A 21,451-nucleotide genomic window follows, 5' to 3' on the forward strand; every position below is an offset into this window, starting at 1 on the left:
TTGTGGTGAGCCATCCAGAGGCCTTGTTGGCTGTGTTTGACTCACTTCATCTCCTGTAATGGCTTCTGTTCTCACCCCATCTTCACACTGGAATCTGTCCATGAACTCCTCTTATTTCTGAAGACATGGCATCAGGTTCCACATGTACGCTGGCCACACCCAGGTCTAGCTCATCACTACCTTTCTTGAGTCCACCACTGGCTCTGTGCTGTCAAACTGCTTGTCAGACATCCAATCCTAGATGAGCTGCAATTTCCTCCGATTAAACATTGGTGGATTAAAATAAATGGATTAAGCAAATTCATTGAAAATGATGATGCCATTTCCTTTGGTGGCAGTACAAGCGCTGTTCTCTGCCACCGGTTCCATCCCCCTCCCTGACCACCATCTCAGACTGAACTAGAGTGTTCACAATATCCTATTTGACCCTGAGCTGAGCTTCTAACCCCGTATCCTACTGAGCTACTCTTTCCAGAATACATTCAGTACCCTTGCTATCCTCAATGCTTTTTCCAAGTGGTATTCACTGCAAAGCACTGATTCATCAGCTGAGGGAGGGCGGTAGGTGGTAATCAGCAGGAGGTTGCCTTGCCCATTTTTAACCTGATGCCATGAGACTTCCGGAGTCAATTTTGAGGACTCCCAGGACCACTCCCCCTCAGCTGTATACCACCATGTCGTGCCACCTCTGGTATTTCTATCCTGCTGGTAGGTGAGACAGAACATACTCAGATGGTGATGGAGGAATCTGGACCATTGGCTGCAAGGTATGAGTCTGTGAGTATGACTCTGTCAGGCTGTAGCTTGACTAGTCTGTGGGATAGCTGTCCCAATTTTGGCACAAGTCCCCAGATGTTAATGAGGAGGACTTTGCTGGATCGACTTGGCTGGGTGTGCCTTTGTGGTGTCAGGTGCCTTGGTCAATGCTGGGTGGTCTGCCTGGTTTTATTCTTCCTCGCAATTTTCATAGCGGTTTCGTAAAACTGAGTGGCTTGCTAGGCCATTTCAGAGGGCAGTTAAGAGTCAACCACATTGCCGTGGGTTTGGAGTCTCATATAAGCCAAATTGGGTAAGGATGGCAGATTTCCTTCCCTAAAGAACATTAGTGAACCAGAAGGTACAAGAGACCAGCTTGTGGTCAGTTCTCTGCATTTCAGTACTTCACTAATGGCCTCCCTCATCGCTTTTAGTACTCTGGGATGTATTACATCTTTTTATGGAGATTTGTTTTGAGCCTTTTAGCCTGTCTAGGACTGCAGTTCATTTCCCACTTCAAAATTACTTCCTCCCCAATATCTTTCTCTTTTGCAAATGTTGAAACCCTGTATTTATTAAGCATTTTCAGCATTTTCTGATTATTCTGTACCAGCTGATTAAACTCTCCTATTAGGGGTTGCACCTCTCATTTAACAATTCAAATGTCAGCCCTGACTCAGTGATAGCACTTGCGCCTCTGAATCAGTAGGTTTTGGGTTCAAGTCCTCCAACAGAGACTTGAGCACGTAATGTAGGCTGACATTTCAGTGCAGTACTGAGAGAGAGCTGCATCATCGCAGGCTGTCTTTGGGATGAGACGTTAAACTGAGGCCCTGCCTACCCTCTCAGATAGGCGCAACAGATTCTATGGCAGTATTTCAAACAAGAGCAAATTAGTTCTCTCCAGTGTCCTGGTCAATATTTATCCCTCAAACAACATCACTGATGCAGTTTATCTGGTCAATATCACATGGACCCTTGCTGTGCATAAATTGGCTGCTATGCTCCCTTTAAACAGAGACTACAATAGCATTTTATTGGCTGTAAAGCCTGTTGGGACATCCCAAGGCCATTTACGGTGCTATGTAAATGCAAATACTTAACTTCTTTCTTACTGATATATTTGTAGAATACCTTACTGCTGTTTTTAATATTTTTGAGGTTCTTTCCTTATACAGTGTTTTTGCCTTCCTTAGTAATTAACATCTCCTAGAACTAAAATTTTGTTATTCCTGCCAACCCTCCTGATTTGTCTACAGGTTTCTTCTTCCATTTTCCTCCACAGTCAGGGAATCTGTAGTACAACTCCACAAATATAACAGTCCACTTTTAAAAATTAAATATCCAGTCATATTGACTGTCTGAAGCTCTTATTTGTGTATACAAGTGCTCTCTACAGCATGTATTCACCCCATAAACAATATCACCACTCCCTTTTTCCCTATTCAGCCTCTCCTAAAAGTATAAGCCATTTTTTAGATTTTCCATTCCTGCCCAATTTGCAGCCATATTTCTGTTAGTGCTATTATATATCTTCCTATGGTATAATTGCTGCAAATTCCCCCAGTTTGTTTCCCCTATTTTGAACAGTGCAATGTAAGCACTTCATTTTTTTTGTTCACATTTAAAGCTCCTCTTTTCCCTTGGTTTATTTGTCTAAGCTAACATCTCATCCTTTATTCTCAATCTTTTTTCTGCATCTATCTAATCAATTTATTTTTTTGCTTCTACTCCCTTTATTCCTACTGCAGCCTAACCTTTTGGCTAAATTATTTTTTATTTGTATGTTGACCTCATTCCATTTCTATCTACTTGCTCTTTCTAGCTGCTTTTCTTTTCCCTGTCCCCTTCCTTCCTCGTTTAAATATCTATCCTACTTTATCTGCTTTATATGTTCAGTAACTCCCTTCCTGTTTAGATGTGGCCCATCCTTGAGGAATAAATTGCATCTCCCCCAGAAAATAAATAACCTTCCTAACATGATCCCTTTAGCTACATGTTATGGCTGTCTAATCTTCCCATGTGCCCCTGTTTTAGCACTTAGCTGGGGAGTATTCTCTTAATAGCCACCACTGAATTCCTGCTGCTAAACCCACTTCCACCAATCTGCCTATCCTTAGTCATATCTTTGGCTCCCGTGTGAACCGTGATGACTGGCTTCTCTTCCTCTCCTTCCATAATCTGTTCTAGCCTTTCTGAAATGTCCCATCCCCTAGAACCTGGAAGGCAATAAAGCATCTGGACTGCAAAATTAGTGTCCACCCCTCTAGCCGTTAGTTTTCTAATACTACTATACTCTTAAATGAACTGCAACTTTCCTTCCCTGGAACCATCACATTTATTGGTGCCATTTAATGGTCATTACCAGAAACCTCATGCTCTGCGTAGGAAACCAGTGCTTTAAATTTGTTGGGAGTGATTAATTTGCTTTGGATGTTCCTGCTCTAGCCTGTCCCTTCTGACCTGTGGATAGTCAATATTCCTTCCTTTAGCATTGCCAGCTGCCTATTTCTAAGCAAGGTGACTACCCTCTGAAACCTTGCTGTCTCCCTGATGTTTTGGACGGTCTCCAACTCAGCCTCAAATTCTGTGATCTTGAGCTCAAGTAAGCTCGGTTGGAGACACGCCCCTATGATGTGAGTGATTCCTTTTCTGTGGGACTTGTGGAGATTCATTTTTCTTTTTTATTTCTCCTTTGATTAGTTTATTTATAAACAGATTCACACCTGTTCAGTCTGAACCTGTTGGTTTTAAGTAGACATTTATCCTGCATGCTCAACATTATGTCCTTTCGAAGTGTTGACTTGTGTTGGACTTTGCGCAATCAAACTTCAGTAGCACATATCTTCCCCAATCAATTTGCTTATGTTTTGCCTAAGTTTCTACTGAAATTATATTTAAATTCAAAGGTTTACATACCCAGCCCCTGATCTTAAGTATTTGAGAGCCCCAGATATGTTGAACTTTGATGTCTTCCAAGGGTGCTATTCGTTTCATCTTCTCTATGTTTGGTTCATTTGTTGTTGCTAGGATTTTGATAGAAGTTTAAACGTGGATGAGTGAGAGTTTTGTATTACTATTGGATCTCTTGTGGCATTGCATGGACAATATGGTCTGTTTCTTAATAGTCTGTTGTTTCTGCTATTCTATTTCCATCTCTCTTGTTTACATCTTGCTCCTTAATTCTACATTGCCTCTCTCTCTCTCTCCTTTTGCTTCTCTGTGCCTTTTTCTGCTTTCCTTTCAGGTGGGAAATGATGGGTAACAGATGGCATGGTGGGAAAAAGAGTCACTGACTGCAAGAATGTTCATTTTCCAGTGGAGGTTTTGAGGAATTTGTGGGCCTCAATTGCTGTACTCCCATCATTTGAGCTACTGGTGTAATTGACTGTTGCTCACTCAGGCAAGTTTGTGCTCAGTATGGTATCAGTCTCAACATTGTTTTCACAAAAAAAAATCCAAGTTTTGAACTTCTGGAATGACATCTAACTTTCTGCCTTGGCCTGGTTGAAGTTGAATGATTAATCAGTTGACACTCAAGTCCCCAAAGCAAAGTTGAAGAGTTACTTAAAAAAAAAAATCAGTTGTCATGATCTGGAATGCAGTCCCTGACAGGGTGTTGAAAACAGATTCAATGACATCTACTTTCAAAAGGGAATAGAATATATACTTGATAAGGAAACACTTGCAGCAATATGGGGCAAGAACAAGGGAGTGGGACTAATTGGAGAACTCTTATGAAGAGCTGGCACTTGCGCCATCGGCTGAATAGCTTCATTCTGTGCTTTATGATTCTATAAATGTTGTTGTAGGCTGCCTTTCTTCATTGAGTTTGGACTCATTGGATCCTACAGCCTGTATTTGAGATTGGATTGTAAAATAGTGAAAGTTGTCTGTTTTAGGGTTGCTTCAAATAGGAATAGCCACTTGAAATATGTTTTTTTTAATACAAAAGATAGGACAGTATTTTTACAGCAGTGCTTCCATTATTTGTTAAACTTTGAGGACATATATTTAAATTGTGGAAATTGATTCATTTTTTGCAGGCTGAACATTTCATAGTTACTAGACTGTTTTTTTTTTAAAAGTTCACCGAGGGGACACTTGAGATGTTGTTGAAAACACCTTTTGCTGGAAATCAAGTGATTTAAGATAAATACACAACAGAAAGCTTGGACTAAGGGGCAATGTTTACAGAGAAGTGACAAGGCAAGATTTATGCGGGTCAGGGGTTTTTTGACCTGCTGTTTGGAGTTTCGCTTTTGGAGAGATTGTTTTTGGTTTTGCTTTGGACAAGGTTGGAGTGCAAACTGTTTTGAAGACAGTTGGTTTGGCCTGTCAAAGAAAAAGAAACACTCAGCTCATCTCTTTCTCTTTGAAAAAAACCATGCATATTCAGTGTGTCAGCATCCTCTTTCCCCTGTCTTTGAAGAAACCCTGCGTATCGAATGTGTGGGAACTAAAACCCTAATGCTGCATTTCTCCTGAGACGCTGGAAAAACCTACCGGATAAATTCTCGGCACCACCTGAAAGAATTGCTCCAGAAAAATGATCCCAGTGACCCGTCACCATACACCAGGACGCCAGACAAAAAATAGGACGTCTGACGTCTTTCCATATCTTCTCTTTTTTGCTTCAAAAGTAGCAAGTATTTGGCCAAAGTTTTTTTTCATCTTTTTTTGGTAACAAAGCTCTAAAAAGAAAATCTCTATTTTTCAGTTAACCGGGGCGCATGTGTGTGTGTTTGTGTGAGGAGCTAAGGTGAAAAGGGAACTTTCATATTTCAATCTGTGTGTTAATGCTTTGCTTTGTTACTGGTTAAATCTTGTTTTATAATAAGCTGATAATTTTGTTGTTTATTAAAGAAGGCTGGTTAGTGTATGTTATTCTGGGGTAAAGATTACAGTATATGATGGACTGCATCAGTATCTCGGTAAACATTTTAATATATGTTGTGACCTGTGGAGAAGTGGAACTAGAAAAAACAGTGCACTCCCCCCGCCTTGGTCGTAACAGTATTAAAACAACATTCAAAAGCAGGTGTTGGCTGTTTTTATTTTTATAAAATGAAAGTATCTGGCATCGTTTGTGAAAAAAGCAGTGGGAAGCGTTTGTTCATATTGTAAGCAGCAGCAATCAGAGATATTGCAAGTAGACTCGGACCATTGTCATGCATGCCCCCCACCTGCCAAGAGTGAGGCATATTAATTTTGTCATATGAACATTGATTTTAAACTTGCTGGGAAGAAGAGAAGGCCTGTTACAAGAGCTGCCAGCCACTTAGCTGAAAAATATTTGCATACTAACAGAATTTGTGGAGACAAAAGGACCATTCCTTGACACATTCAACCCATGATGGATTTTGATCACCGGACATTGAAGGTGTAAGGAAGAGAATTCCAGAGACTGCTAAGGTGATACAATCCACAGAAGCCAGGACTGGTTAAAGCAGCTGGTCAGATGACTAACTGGCTGGTCCAGGGTTTTTTTGAACTAGCCACAGAGTTTTTGAACTCAAAGACTGTTTGCTCCTGGACTGAGAAGATCTCTCCTGTCTGCTCCCATCTCTTTCTCACAAGCCTCTCGCCCCACTGAGGACACATGAACTTCAAGAGAGAAAAGTCTCCTACATTGAAAAGGTTTAAGAAGAATATTGGGCCCCAATGAAAAGCAAGACCTACCTACGATCTAGGACTTTACAGCGAGTTTTTGAAGAACAGTAACTAGAACCATCTTCAAATATTGCCTCAAACTTTTCCACTTTATTTCCTCTGCTCTTTTCTGTCTCTATCTGCATGTGTATATCGCGTATGCATGCTAACGTGGGCGCATTGTGTATCCTTAGGCATTAACCGAATTAAACTTTAAGTTTAATAAAGTTCAACCTTTTTTCTTTAAACCTAATAAAATTGGCTAGTTTCTTTGCCTTACAATTGGAAGTTAGTGAACAAGGAATCACTAAGGGGGAGCTAAAAAAATGGTGTGTTTAAAATTTAAACCCTGTTTTGTTAAGACCAGGTGAAGGCTTCTCATCTGTTCGTTAACACCATTAACGTTTTGGGATAGGAATGGGCATTTGAGGCCATACCTAACCATTGCCAGTATACTAATCTCGAATGGTTTAATATTTTAAAGCACGGACTGTACTGTCAGCAAAATAAAGAGTTATGTTTTAATTAACCCACAAGATTATTGTAAAGTAAAAGATCCCATGGCACTATTTCAAAGAAGAGCGCAGAGGAATTATCCCTGATGTCCTGGCCAATAGTTGTCCCTTAATCAATATCACTAAAACAGATTGTCTGGTCATTTATTGCATTGCTGTTTGTGGGAGCTTGCTGTGTACAAATTGGCTGTTGTGATTTCCACATTACAACAGTGACTGCACTTCAAAAGTACTTCATTGGTTGCAAAGTGCTTTGGGATGTCCTGAGGTCATGAACGGTGCTGTAGAAATGCAAGTAGTTTTTTTCTTTCACAAGAATTTTGAAGAAACAGACTTTAGGAGTGTCTGGGATAAGTTTGCCACAGGAAGTGGTTGTGTACTTCCTTCTGCTGGTGTTTTTGATCACTGATAGTAGAAATGCAGAAAAGATCAAATGGTTTCATTTGAAGTGCTGCTTTATTATAAGTCCCTCATTTTCTGGTGCAGAGTTACTGGTTTAAGTTTTACTCCGGTCCACAATCTAAACTGACCTTTTACTCGAGTCGCATTCTCAGAAATGCTGCAATCACTAAAGGTTCCAAATGTCATTGTTACAGATGGGTTTTAACGATATGGTTGGATAACAGTCAAGAGGCTGAGAATTCAGGTCTACCCAAAAGGATTGCACACAATACAGCCAATGGGCTATATGTAGCCCCCTTCCCTCCGCTTACAGCCCTCACCAGTCTTACTATTTCTCCATCTGTGGGCCTCCATTATGGCTTGGCCAGCTGTGGGATGTTGGTCAAACCTAGATACAATGCTGTTCCTTTTTGTTTTTCTGGCTTTCCAACCTCCATATAACCAGTGAAATAGCCTATTAAAATATGACTACTTAACAGAATCGTCGCTGTTGTTTTTTTTTTCTTATAACGAAGGAAGAAATTGCAGGGCTATGGGGAACGAGCAAGGGAGTGGAATTAATTGGATAGATCTTTCAAAGAGCCAGCACAGGTAGGAAGAGCCAAATGGCTGTATAATCCAAGTAGTATCTAGAAATTGTTCAAAGGGGCATTGTTGAAATTAAGAGCTCACTGTGGGGAATTACAGATACTGATTCATGTCACTCTGTGGTGTGGAATGTTGCAACATTCCTGAGTGTGACGCTTGAGTAAAAGGTCAGCTGGGATTTGGGACTTGAGTAACTTTGCACCAGAAAATGGGCGACTCACTTAATCGGCATTTGGTCTCCCCAGTGTAGAGAAGACTGCACCATGAGCAGTGATGCAATATACTGGGTTAGAAGTAGTGCATGTCAATTGCTGTCTCACGTGGAATACATGTTTGGGGCCCTGGCCTATGTGTATTTCCTGCCTATTTTGTTTTTATTTAATTTTTATATAAAGTTCTGACTTTATTTAATCTTTAACTGTTGCTTACAGGATCATGCGCCCTGATGATGCCAACATCGCAGGCAATGTCCATGGAGGTATAATATTGAAAATGATAGAGGAGGCTGGAGTCATCATCAGTACCAGGCACTGCAACAGGCAGAATGTGGTGAGTCTTGATAAATCATAGTATATAAATTAGTAGTGGGTCCAGAGTTTTGTTGGCACTGACTTGTCTTGGCAAATGCAGACAAGCCGATGTGACCCCTTGTACGCTATCAGTGTGGAATGCTTACAGTTAGCATGTATGTGAGGAAAATGGAGTGATAAGATTGCAGTCATTTGGGTGAGTCATGCTTGGGTCGAAATGATAACTGCCTTTCAGTTAAATGCGGTACTGCCAAATATTTATTCCTGTGAAGAGCTTAGATTTATAGAAGAGTCAGCAATAATGATGGGTATTGTATACCTGGGCAATAAGGATGCAGATTCTGTTGAGAATTTCTTTTATTTCTGTGCTGAGATCTACAGCTTGCAACAGTTCCTAGCTTCAATCTTACACCAGGTGGTAAGGCTACCAGATAATTTAAGTACTTATTTGTTATGAGCAGCAGCTGCTCACCTCCCTCTATTGTTAGTATTCCTAACAAATGGGTAGATTGAGGTAATGAGGAGTATTGTAAGAAAGAGCTTGCATTTACATTACACCTTATCATACCTCTCGGGCACTGAACCAATTAATTTGCATAGGAGTGTTGATTCGTAGGCAACACAAACCACTTTATGCACAGCATTGTATCAAAAACTGCAATGAGATGAATGACTTTGAGGTGGTGCTGGCTGAGTGAAAAATATTGGTCATGGCACTTGGAGAACTCTCTGCTCTTCTTCAACAATGGGATTTTTAACATTCACCTGAACCCAGATCAGGCACTTGGGTAATATAAAAGCAAAATACTGCAGATACTGGAAATCTGAAATAAAAACAAAGTGCTGAAAACACTCAGCAGGTCTGGCAGCATCTGTGGAGAGAGAAGCGGAGTTAACGTCAGGCGGTCAGAACTGATGAAAGGTCACAGACCTGAAACGTTAACTCTGCTTCTCTCTGCAGATGTTGCTAGACCTGCTGAGTATTTCCAGCACTTTGTTTTTATTACAGGGACTTGGGTTCTCTGTTTAATGCCGTATGCAAGGACGGCACAGTTGATTAGTCATCATAGATGCTGTGCTCCAGTTCTCTTTGTGGGACTTGAACCCACAACCTTCTGCATCAGAGACATAAGTGCTACTAACTGAACCAAGCTGCTGCAGTGGATCTACCAACGCTTTTCAGAGTTTTAAAATGCCTTGGAGAGGAAATAAGCCAGCAAGTGTGACCATGGTCTGCATCACTGATAGTCCAGTTGCGAGGCAGAGGTCCAGAAGACGGGCGGGAATCAGTTCCAGTCTCTTGTTGCTGAGGAAGAATTTTGGCACAAAAAGGATAAGGGGAGAAAAAATGAATAACTTAAATTAGCAAATAAGCATCATTGTAAACCACTGTTAGACTAATCCAACAACAAGATTCTGACTGCTTTTTGTACCGTAAATCCAGAAATAGTGCCTCATCTAGTTTACAAAGTGCAGAAGGATTCTTTCAGTCCCGCTGAGCACGTTAGCTTTAACATGCGTTAATTTAGAAATGTAGGGTATAGGTACGCCCCCCTTTGAATCTCAGCTATTAAATTGGAGCTGCTTTAACGGATGTTATTTATTGTGGGCTTTAGATGTGTGTTTCTTTTGTGAGGTAAGTTATCTCAGCCCCAGGATATCACTGCAGGAGTTCCTCAGGGCAGCATCCTAGGACCAACCATCTTCAGCTGCTTTAGCAATGACCTTTCCTTCATCATAAGCAGGGTTGTTTGATGATTGCATAGTGTTCAACTCCATATGCAATTTCTCAGATAATGAAGTAGTCCATGTCTGCATGAAGCCAGAGCTGGAAACATTCAGACTTTGGCTGATAAGTGGCAAGTAACATTCATCCAACACAAGTGCCAGGCAGTGATCATCTCCAACAGGAGATCGTGTAACTACCTTCCTATGGCATTCAGTAATATTACAATTGCCAAATCCCCCACCACCAACATCCTGTGAGGGCCAGTGGGAGGGGGTGGGGGGTGGTCGCCATTGACCAGAAACTCAATTGGACTGGCCACATAAGTGCCATAGCTATTAGAGTAGGTCAGAGGCTAGGTACTTCTGCTGTGAGTGGCTCACCTCCTGCTTCCCCAAATTCTCTCCACCACCTACAAAGCACAGGTCAAGACTGTGTGGAATACTCCCCACTTGCCTGGATGGGTGCAGCTGCAACAACACTCAAGAAACTGGACACCATCCAGGACAAAGCATTCTGCTGGATTGGCAGTGCATCCACCACCTTAAACATTCACTCCTCCCCCTCTGGTACAAAGTGGCTGTTCCTTAATCATCATTGGTTCAAAATTTTGGAACTCCCTACCCAACAGTATTATCAGGATACCTTCACCATCACCTTCGAGGGAAATTAGGGATGGGCAATGACAACCTTGCCAGCGATGCTCATCCTGAGAATGAATTTGCAAAAAAAAACATATTATTGAAGCAGCCACTGCTGTAGGTAGAGTTAAGAACATCTTTTGAGTTCATTATTGCTGTTTGATTATGGGCTGAATTCTATTTTCAATCCAGCACTCATCATATTTCAGTGCACTAGTCATAAACATGGAATTCTATTTAATGATGCTGAATGGATAGGAATTAGCTCATTTTCAATGATTAGGCATGCCTGTACACTGTAATTAGGCTACAGTGTGCAGAAGGAAGTGAACTGTGATGGCTCAGGAGGTTTAATGGGGACATTTCAGACAACCAAAAGGGAAGCTAAATTGTACAAAAGGAGTTTTTGGCTCACTGTGGTCATGGAATTCTCTCCCACTTGCTCACTCGATCTCTCTTGCTCTCCCTAAATATACTACTTTCAATCTGTAAAATTGTGAGCTAATTTTAGTAAATGACTGTTGTGCTGCTTCTGTACTGGAAATGTGAGGGTGTAAGAAAAACATGGCATTGAAAGTTTGTAGTGGGGTTCCCCAGGGGTTGGTGTTAGGACCCTTGCTGCTCCTGCTGTATATTAATGACCTAGACCTTGGCATACAGGGCTCGGATGACATGAAACTTGGAAACATTGTGACCTGTGAGGAGGATAGTGTAAAACTTCAAAAGGACAGACAGGTGGCTGGAATGGGCTGACAAGTGGCAGATGAAATTTAATGTAGAGAAGTGCGAAATGATGCATTTTGATAAGAACACGGAGAGACAATAGAAAATAAAGGATGCAATTCTAAAGGGGGTGCGGGAGCAGAGGAACCTGGGTGTATATGTGCATGTTACGGCCATGTTACCGTTCACCTCCCAACTGACAGCAGCAAGTGTTTTTGTTACTAAGGTGTTTTAGTTGTCGAAACAGACAGCGACAGGTGTTCTTGTAGGTTTAAAAAAAGATTAACTATTTATTGAGCAATATTAATTCCCAAAAATGTCTCAACTACAGCCACACACACATTCAATCGCGCGCGCACGCACAGACACACACACACAAAAAATAGATAGAGGGGAAAAAGGATAAGCGCTTTGAAGTGAGGTAGGTGTTCGGGGTTCATAGTAATCCTGTTGAAACTTCTCGGAGGTCAATTTCTCTTTTAAAGTTGCAGGCCTGGGTTGTTTGCAAATTTCTCTGGTTGAGACTTCAGTCTGGAGATGATCACTCTCCGTTCTCTACTGTAACAAGTTAAAGTGTAGATTTCACAGCAGGGCTCCTTTTGACTTTTGCTGGATCTCTCCCAGCGGGACAGGCTTTCATGATATTTGTTCTGATCTCTCCCTCTCTCCAGAGAACTACTTTTTAAAAGGCAAGTCTCTCACATTTTGCCTCTGTTGGGAGAAGCAGATCTCCCTCTCTGGTGCCAAACAGTACACCAGGATGTGGCCATTTCACTCCTTTGTTTCAGAAGAACCCATTCAATTCAAAACGGTCTCTTGCTGGCTGCAGGATGTGTAATTGACACCTCCTAGCTTGGAATGTATCATTTTGTCCTTAATGGACAGCAAGGCATTTTGGATATACAGGGCCAGGTAGTTTAACCTTTGGCCTTTGTTCAGCACATTGTCCACTTTTTTTTTTAATAAAAGGAAGTCAGTTTCTGTAGCTCTTCAATTTGGGTTCTGTATTTTTAAAATCGCTGCACTTCATGTGAGTGGTACAGTACATAAATCATTGAAGGTGGCAGGACAGGTTGAGAGCGTAGTAAATAGACCATATAGCATCTTAAGATTTATTAATAAGGGCAAAGATTACAAAAGCAAGTTATGTTAAACTTTTATAAGAGACTGGTTCAGCCTCAACTGGAGTATTGTGTCCAGTTCTGGGAAAAATTTGAAGGTACCAGAGAGTGCAGAAAAGATTCACAAGAATGGTTTCAGCCATGAGGAACTTCAGTTACATGGATAGATTGGAGAAGTTGGGATGGTTTTCCTTGGAGAAGAGAGGTTTGAGAGAGATTTGATAGAGGTATTCAAAATCATGAGGGGTCTGAACGGAGGAGATAGGGAAACTCTATTCCCATTGGTGGAAAGATAGAGGAAAAAGAGGGCACAGATTTAAGGTAATTGGCAAAAGAAGCAATGGCGACGCAAGAATAAAAAAAAACAAGCAAATGGTTAGGATCTGGAATGCTGTATGAGTGTGTGATGGAGGTATATTCAATCAAGGCATTCAAAAGGAAATTGGATTGGTATCTGAAAAGGAAGAATGCACAGGCCTATGGAGAGAAACTGGGAATGGCAGTAGGTAAATTGTTCTCTTGGAGAGCTAGTACAGACACGATGGGCTGAATGGCCTCCTTCTGTGCAGTCACAATTCTGTGATTCAGCTCCAATCTTGTAACACTGTTGCAGATCAGAGGGGAAAAGTGAAACATGTACAGATTGCTTGCTAGCATGTAGCATTACAATCACAGACTGTGGTGTTCTTCTGTAGTAATAGTAACATTTTCAGAAAAAAATCCTCCTTTCCTGAATTGAATTTCCCTGACCCTATCAATACTGAAATTATTTAGATTGATGGTGTTACAACAGAGGCATACATTGTTTATTCTAGTTCCATTTCTCCACAGGTCACAAGATATATTAACATTTTTTCCTACTTAACGAGACGGTCACTTTTTTTCCCCCCTAGAAAAAGACACACCAGCCAGGTTTCTTTTATTAAAGAAATTAGATTATAACTGAAGTTTTAACCAGCAATAAAACAAAGCATTAGCACACAGATTGAAATATTAAGTTCCCTTTTTTACCTTAACCCCACACACATACATATTCAGGTTAACTGGAAAAAAGGGATTTTTGTTTTAGAGCTCTATTACAAGAAAAACAGTCAAACACACACTTTGGCTAAATACTTCCTAATTATTGGAGAAAGAAATGTGGACAGACGTTTTGGCTTGGCATCCCAAATGCGTATAGACAGTTGTCACTGGGATCATCTTAGAAGAGTTCTTTAAAGGTGACATTGAAGATCAGTTTGGGTAGGCTTTCCAGGAGAAATGCAGCAGAGGTTTCAGACAGGCCTTACAACAGAAATGCAGCAACAGTTTCAATCTGCTTTTTACACTTACTTCTCAGCTTCGAGAGATGGAAAACGGGCAGGGTTTTTTCCCCAAAGAACTGGCACACTGAGTTGGAGTGGTTTATTCTTGGCAAGTTGATTCTTTAATTCCTTTTCAAACCACTGTTTATCCCCAACTGCCTTTTGTGACAATTCAAAGTGGAACAAAAAACATTGCAGAAGTCTAGCCTCCTGCCCTCAATCTTAACTTGCCAGTTCTCTGTAAACTTCAAGTCATAACCAACCCCTTCTGGGTCTTTATTTGAAGACAGGTGCCTTCCAGTAACCAGTTACAGTCCAGAGCTCTGACGGTTTAAAAAATAAACCCATGGATTCCTTTTCAGGTTTAACCACAAACCTTCAGAATTTAACAAAAAAGGGAAGCACTCGTATTTAACATGCCAATTTCAAGTTGTTACATCAGGGCCACTGTTTTGTATAGAAATAATAAAATAGTGCTAATACTAGAGTAACTTATGCTAGAGGCTCTTGCATTATTGTATAAACATATTCTGAGAGCCTGAATTAATGTAGCATATTCCACATTTACATCGCCACTGAATGTTTTGGATAATGATTAAAACATTCCTATAAAGAACAATGGTCTGACTGAAGATGGGAAAATACAAAGTTTATGGTTTCCTTTACCATCATTGAAACTACATTCAAGAACAGAGAGGAAGGTAAAAAGGGAGTTAAATTCTCAATATGTAGTTTGTACTACAGCAGATTTTAATCAAGGTTAAAAAGAGTAGTGAATGGATTTATTATGGGGAGGGTGGGGTGGATTGCAGTGGATCTGAATGGTGCACATAGTCTTATTACTTGTGGGTTTGGATCTCAGCCAGATTGAGGGATGCAGGTATTCTGTCTTTTGGCTGTAATGGTCCTACAAGAAATGGGTTTTGGGCAGTTTCACCCGAATTCCCAGTGCATATGAGGGCCTGTAGCACATAACTGTCCGAAATGGTTTACGAATTAGCACGGTTACAGGAATGGCTGGTGAGAAAAAGGAAATGTCAAAGTGACAATAGTAGATGCTCCCTGTTTTGGGCGCAAAGCAGGGCTGGGCCATTATTTGGGCTGTAGGGTGAACTTTTGCAGGCCGCACACTTAAAGTGAATTACATCAACAGCTACCATTAAAAATTTAAAGACATTTATTGTATAAAGAACCCTTTGTGTTGTTTCCACACTTAAAAATAAGTTAATATGCTAATGGACATGATATAGGTTTACCCCCCCCAAAAAAACCTTAACTAAAATTGTAAAATTCTTCACTTGTCAAATGCTGTAAATTTGAAAAAGAAAATCTTGAAGCAGTTATGAACTTTATATTTTAACTACAGATTAGTAAATCAACTAACCACCAATATTTAAAATTTTATTGCAAGGAATAATGTTTGGCCTGATTTTTGAATAGTGTGTAGAAGCAATTGCAATATAATCTTAGACTTGTATATTGAAAATTGGACTAAAGAAAAACAAAGAAACTCAAAGGGAAGAATAAAGCCTCTGATGTGCAGGGAACTGAAGTCAAGCATCATCTGTTATTGCAATGCAAAGCACTGCTGCAAGATAGTCATTGCTCATTGAGGATCCATGTCTTGATTTATTGACTTTCACAGAAAATGTCTGCTTGCATCTGTATATTGATCCAAACAGCACAAGCATCTTCCAAGCATGTATCTTTGGAAAGCTTTATTTGAGATGTAAAACTCAGGAAGCTGCACCAATTTGAGTTGCTCCACAAGAAATGCATGGTCAATAAGCTCAAGTTGGAGGTCTTGTGGAGTGTTGCCAACAATTATGAATTGTGAGGATAGTAAAGACAGGCCAAGTTCTATCATTCTAAAATCAACAGCGAGAAAATTGTCATGCAAGTCAAATAGTGATGATATGTACTTTAAATTTTGATCGCAAACAGTAATCGGTCAAAGTGGGAAAGTGACTGAAGTACTTCATTGGGTGAAAAAGGAGTAACTGTCATAAATGACTTGACATTGAAATGCAAGTCATGAGCAGAAAGCCCCTTCATTGTTTGTTGATATGATGGGCCACATGAACAATGAATGCAAAAATCAGAGAGCTAATTTGCTTCATTCAACTGTGGAAAATCCAAATTTTTCTTTCATTTTCAAATGCAAACCACTGTCCATTCCCACACTCTTCAAAGCTTTACCCAAACGACACCATCTTACAGTGGTAAGATACAGAACATCCATGAACTCCACAAGCAGCATTACAGATTGCCTGTGGTTTAATCCTCTTGAATTTTATAATTGTGTCCACAAAATTGGTTTTTGAACTTTTTTTTTTAAAAACAGAGGACCTCTTGATGAATAGTGCAATGTAGAAAAATAATCTGTTCTGGATTTTCTCTATTTCTTTTCAGTAAAGAAACATGTTTTCAGATTTAGGCTTCAGTGGTCACACTCGCAGATTTTTCTCCACTCCTAATTTTAACATGCACTGAGTTGCAGCCTCCAATAAAATCCTTTCCTGCTGTCCTTGACTGCATTGATGCCAATTCTTACTGTGAGCTCAAAATGTTCAGTGATGCCTCAAATAAAAGTCAACAACTAGGCTGTCTTTGAAATTACAACTCATGATAGGAGAGATTGTTTACTTTACTTTTCACCTGTAGTCCAGGGTCTCAGATATTGTTTGATATAGCAACAGTTCACCTCAGCAAACAAATGTTCTTGAATTGCTTTTTCTCATCTGGGCACAAAATCATGGCATTCAGTGTCAACCTTTCTCTTCTTTGATGAGCTCATTTGGGTTATGGTTGGAGGGTATTTTTCTGGTCAGGCCTGGCAACACTAATGTTATGTCATGCTAGACCCCCACCTGCCAAGAATGAAGCACATTGATTTTAAACTGTTACTGGAGTGAAGAAAGGACTTGTTAAACAGATCAGCCATAGCAGGAAAAGACATTGGCATATTAACAGACGGTGATTGAAAGGACAAAGGACCATTCCCTGATGCATTCAGCCCACAATGGATCTAGATTACTAGGTATTGTGTGCAAGAGGAGCATTCCAGAGACTAAGGTGACACAATCCAAGACGTGGTCAGACCAGTTAGTCACATGACTAACTTGCTCAGCAACCTGGGGTTTTCTGAATTGTACAAAATTTGAATTCCGACTGTTTACTCCTGATTGAGAAGATCTGTCTGCTCCCATCTCTTTTTCACAAGCCTCTGAATCCACTGAGGACACATGAACCCCAAGAGAGAAAAGTCTCCTACATCGAGTAAGGTTTAAGAATAATACTGGGCCCCATCAAAAAGCGAGATCTACCTACAAGCAAGGATTCTACAGTGAGCTTGAAGAACCGTAACAAAAACTCTTCAGATATTGCCTCAAGCCTTTGCACTTTATTTTTCTTCTCTTTTCATGTGTATATGTGTATCACATATGCATGTGAGTGTGGGCACATCATGTATCCATAGGCATCAAATTATAGTTTAAAGTTCAAGTTAATAAATTTCAACTTTTCTTTAAACCTAAGAAAACATGTTTGTGCTAGTTTCTTTGCCTTATAATTGGAAAGCAGTGAACAAGGATTCACCAAGGGGGAAGCTAAAAACTGTTTAAAATTAATCCCTGTTACAATAAGACCAGGTGAAGGCTGAGGGACCCCGAGACACCTTTCTCACCAGGTTGTAACAGCGGTCACATCAAAATCAAGGAACCAAATTGCACACAAATACTGTACCCCAGAAAGCTGCTTCAATTCATATGAAGTGCTGATACATAAAATAAGTTTTTTTCTTTGTTATACTACTCATGCTCTTTTTGATTGAAGCACCCCTTTTCAAATGGATTGGGGGTACAACAGACCCCTCCCCCATCTAAATTATAGTAGCTACTATACAATATTCAAAGTGTTGCATTTAAATTTAAGTATTTAATAATGCTTTAACGAAAAAAGGTACAGATCAGATTTTCCATCAATATTACTTTAGTGTTATTGATTGGAATGATATTATTGATCATTAAAATCAGAACAGCATAAATGTTCATTATCCAATGAAAATATTTGGCACAGTAACAGGTAAATTTAATAAACTACCTTTACCATGTTCACTGCCACTTTAATCCCCTTCAGTAAATTCCGTTCCAGTATTCAACACAAAGCCAGCAGAAATAAGACAATCAGATGGTTACTTACATTGTAAATCTTTGTGTTGATCTCAGTGCTCCACCCATGTGTACTCCTCTCCTCACATGTGGCAGCTGCAGTCCACTCCCATAAGGCATCAAGCCCTTTTCCAGCCACTGTGCCACAGCATGTGGTCATTCAATAAACATCTACTCTATACAGATAAAAGCAACCAAACTGATTTCCTTCCCTCAAACATAGTTTGACAATAACCATGTGGGCCAGATTGAATTAATTCATGAGCTAGATATGGCATCCAAGCTTTATTTTGCCCATCACTGGACTAAAGGCACATTATTTGGCCAGGATGGGTAGAGCATTATCTCACATTTAACTGTGCACACTACAAGACTTAGCAATCCTTGATGTGAATACTGGGTTGAAAAATTAAAGGAGAAAAAAAAATTGTCCTGTAGTTACTGACCATCTACTCGAGGTGTCTGGCTCTCAAATTCAGGCTGTATTCCAAGAGCTAAAAGATCAAAATCTGACGCCCCATTTATATCACAGCATTGCCTCTTATACAGATACTTCCAAGACATTTGTGAAGACAGAGACTAGGATGCTTTGTGGAAACTGTTTATTACTTACCACAAAATTTACTTCTCCAGCCAGTGCTGGCTGGCTCTTCTTTATATACAGCAGAGTACAATGAACTAATCAACACCCAACACCTGTTCACCCTATTACCTTCAACTACTAGGTATTTAACGTCCATCAACAGAACTTATTTGACACTAACCTCTTGCTGCAGTGGCAGCAGGTCAATATGAAAGAAGAGGCAGTACTAGAGGCACCATAGGAACCAGTAACTACCCAAGGAGCTGGTTTACTGACCACCTACCAGAGGCAGCTGTCAACAAGTTTTTTTTTGAGCTGTAGTTTTTGCATTGTTGTTATATAAGGACCTTGCTCTGACACCTTTGGGCAGCCATGCGTTTGAGTTTATAATAACAAGTGCAATTTACATTTATACTGCTGTTTTTGTCTGTCAGAACATCCATTTTATAGGGAAATATAGACATAGCAGGAAGCGGGATAGGCTTGGGGGAGGTGACTGAAGGTAGCAGAGTATTTTTCAGGAGGCTGTCTAAGGTGGGAAGGAAGGCGAAGAGGTGTTAGAGGAGGGATTGCAGAATGCAACAGTACATTGGCTAAGACAGTACCAGCTGTAGTAGAATGGGAGGTGTAGGAGTAACGAAGCAGTTAGGAGAATGGGAGGTGTATGCTGGGCTAGAGCGTGCCTGGAGAAGGTTGTGGAGCTAGGTTGGAGTGGAATGTGTATGGAAATCTTTTTCAACATTTTGATCAAAAACTAGGAAAGAACGTGGGACCAAACATCCATGTTCCGTCTGGTGTAATCTTGCTGTTTCTTCCGGGAGTGCGGTGAAAAAGCTACACATTAGACCAGGTACACTGGTTCCCAGCATTCCTGGCAGTTTCTGTAAGGATGCCTTGAGGCCACCCTTCATTGGGATTCTGATCTATCCCCTCTAGTGAGCATGGGTTGCACCCCTAGTGGTATGAGTGTCCAACTGTAATTTGGAAATTAATTGTTGCCCTGCTTCACCTCGCCTACTTTGGCAGGATCAGTGGTGGACGTCACAGGCAGGACCATCGTGGCACTGGTGCGTATGTTTTTTAAAAATTTGTTTCATGGGATATGGGTGTCGCTGGCCAGGCCAGCATTTATTGCCCATCCCTAATTGCCCATGAGAAGGTGGTGGTGAGCTGCCTTCTTGAACTGCTGCAGTCCTTGTGGGGTAGGTACACTCACAGTGCTATTAGGACGGGAGTTCCAGGATTTTTACCCAGCGACTGTGAAAGAACAGCGATATAGTTCCGTCAGGATGGTGTGCGGCTTGGAAGAGAAAATGCAGGTGGTGATGTTCCCACATGCATCTACTGCCCTTGTCTTTCTAGGTGGTAAAGATCGCGGGTTTGGAAGGTGCTGCCTGAGTAGCTTTGATGTGTTGCTGCAGTGCATCTTGTAGATGGTACACACCGCTGTCACTGTGCATCGGTGGTGGAGGGAGTGAATGTTGAAGGTGGTGGATGGCTTGCCAGTTAAGTGGGCTGCTTTGTGCTGGATGGTGTCGAGCTTCTTGAGTGTTGTTGGAGCTGCACCCATCTAGGCAAGTGGAGAGTATTCCATCACACTCCTGACTTGTGCCTTGTAGATGGTGGACAGGTTCTGGGGAGTCAGGAGGTGAGTTACTCTCTGCAGGATTTCTAGCTTCTGACCTGCACTTTATCACATCTCTGAGAAGTATCCCAAAACACAGTGAATTATTTAGAAATATGATCACTGTGTAGGCAAGTGTGACAGCCATTTTGTGAACAGTATGGTTCCAAAAACAGCAAAGAGAGGAATGTTTATAGAGTCATTTCCGGCACAGAAGGAGACCATTCAGCCCATTGACTCCATGCCGATCAGTAAATCTATTTACTGAGAACTCTAACTCCTGTTCCCTAACTATTCTTACTGTCTGAAAGGATAGTTAAGGCAGAAACCCTCAACTCATTCAAAAGGAGTCTGGATGTGCACTTCAAGTGCCTTAATCTGCAGAACTATGGACCAAATGTTGGAAGGTGGGATTAGAATAGGTGGATCGTTTTTCGTCTGCCACAGACACTATGGGCCAAGTGACCTCTTTCTATGCCTTAAACTTTCTATGATTCTATCTCCTTTTGCCTTGCACCATCATCCCTTTTGTCATATAATTTCTCCTGTCTTCCCTATCACAGGTCTTCTCTTTTGTTCTTGCTGTCTCCCCTTGCCCTTTTATATTTATATTTTATTTTATATTTTTATATTTAGAGATACAGCACTGAATCAGGCCCTTCGGCCCACTGAGTCTGTGCCGACCATCAACCACCCATTTATACTAATCCTACACTAATCCCATATTCCTACCACATCCCCACCTGTCCCTATATTCCCCTACCACCTACCTGTACTTTCCTTGCTTAAAACCTGTACACCTCTAGCTTTTTCCAGTCTGATGAGAGGTCATCCACCTGAAATGTTAACTCTGTTTTTCTCTTCACAGATGCTGCCAGAGCTGAGTATTTCAAGCATTTTCTGTTTTTATTTCAGATTTCCAGCATCTGCAATATTTTGCTTTTGTACTGTATTGAACGAATTGGGAAAACATTCTGAACTTATTCTCTCTGAATTAAACTCTGATAGGATTTGATGGCACACAGTCAATAGTTTTGTTTGTTTATTTATTTATTTAGAGATACAGCACTGAAACAGGCCCTTCGGCCACCGAGTCTGTGCCAACTAAGAACCACCC

The 21,451-nt window shown here is 40.7% G+C and overlaps 1 protein-coding gene across 3 annotated transcripts in view; it reads left to right on the plus strand.

Annotated features, from left to right (window-relative positions):
• acot7 (acyl-CoA thioesterase 7) overlaps nt 1-21,451 on the plus strand; it is a 262,472-nt gene that overhangs the window by 12,129 nt on the left and 228,892 nt on the right. For all 3 annotated transcript variants that reach the window (XM_068017117.1, XM_068017118.1, XM_068017119.1), the window contains exon 2: nt 8,345-8,462. In XM_068017117.1, the coding sequence (XP_067873218.1) occupies nt 8,345-8,462 (118 nt within the window). The remainder of the gene's footprint in view (nt 1-8,344; nt 8,463-21,451) is intronic.

This window comes from Heterodontus francisci, chromosome 37 (assembly GCF_036365525.1).
Source record: "Heterodontus francisci isolate sHetFra1 chromosome 37, sHetFra1.hap1, whole genome shotgun sequence".
Classification (NCBI taxonomy): Eukaryota; Metazoa; Chordata; class Chondrichthyes; order Heterodontiformes; family Heterodontidae; genus Heterodontus; species Heterodontus francisci.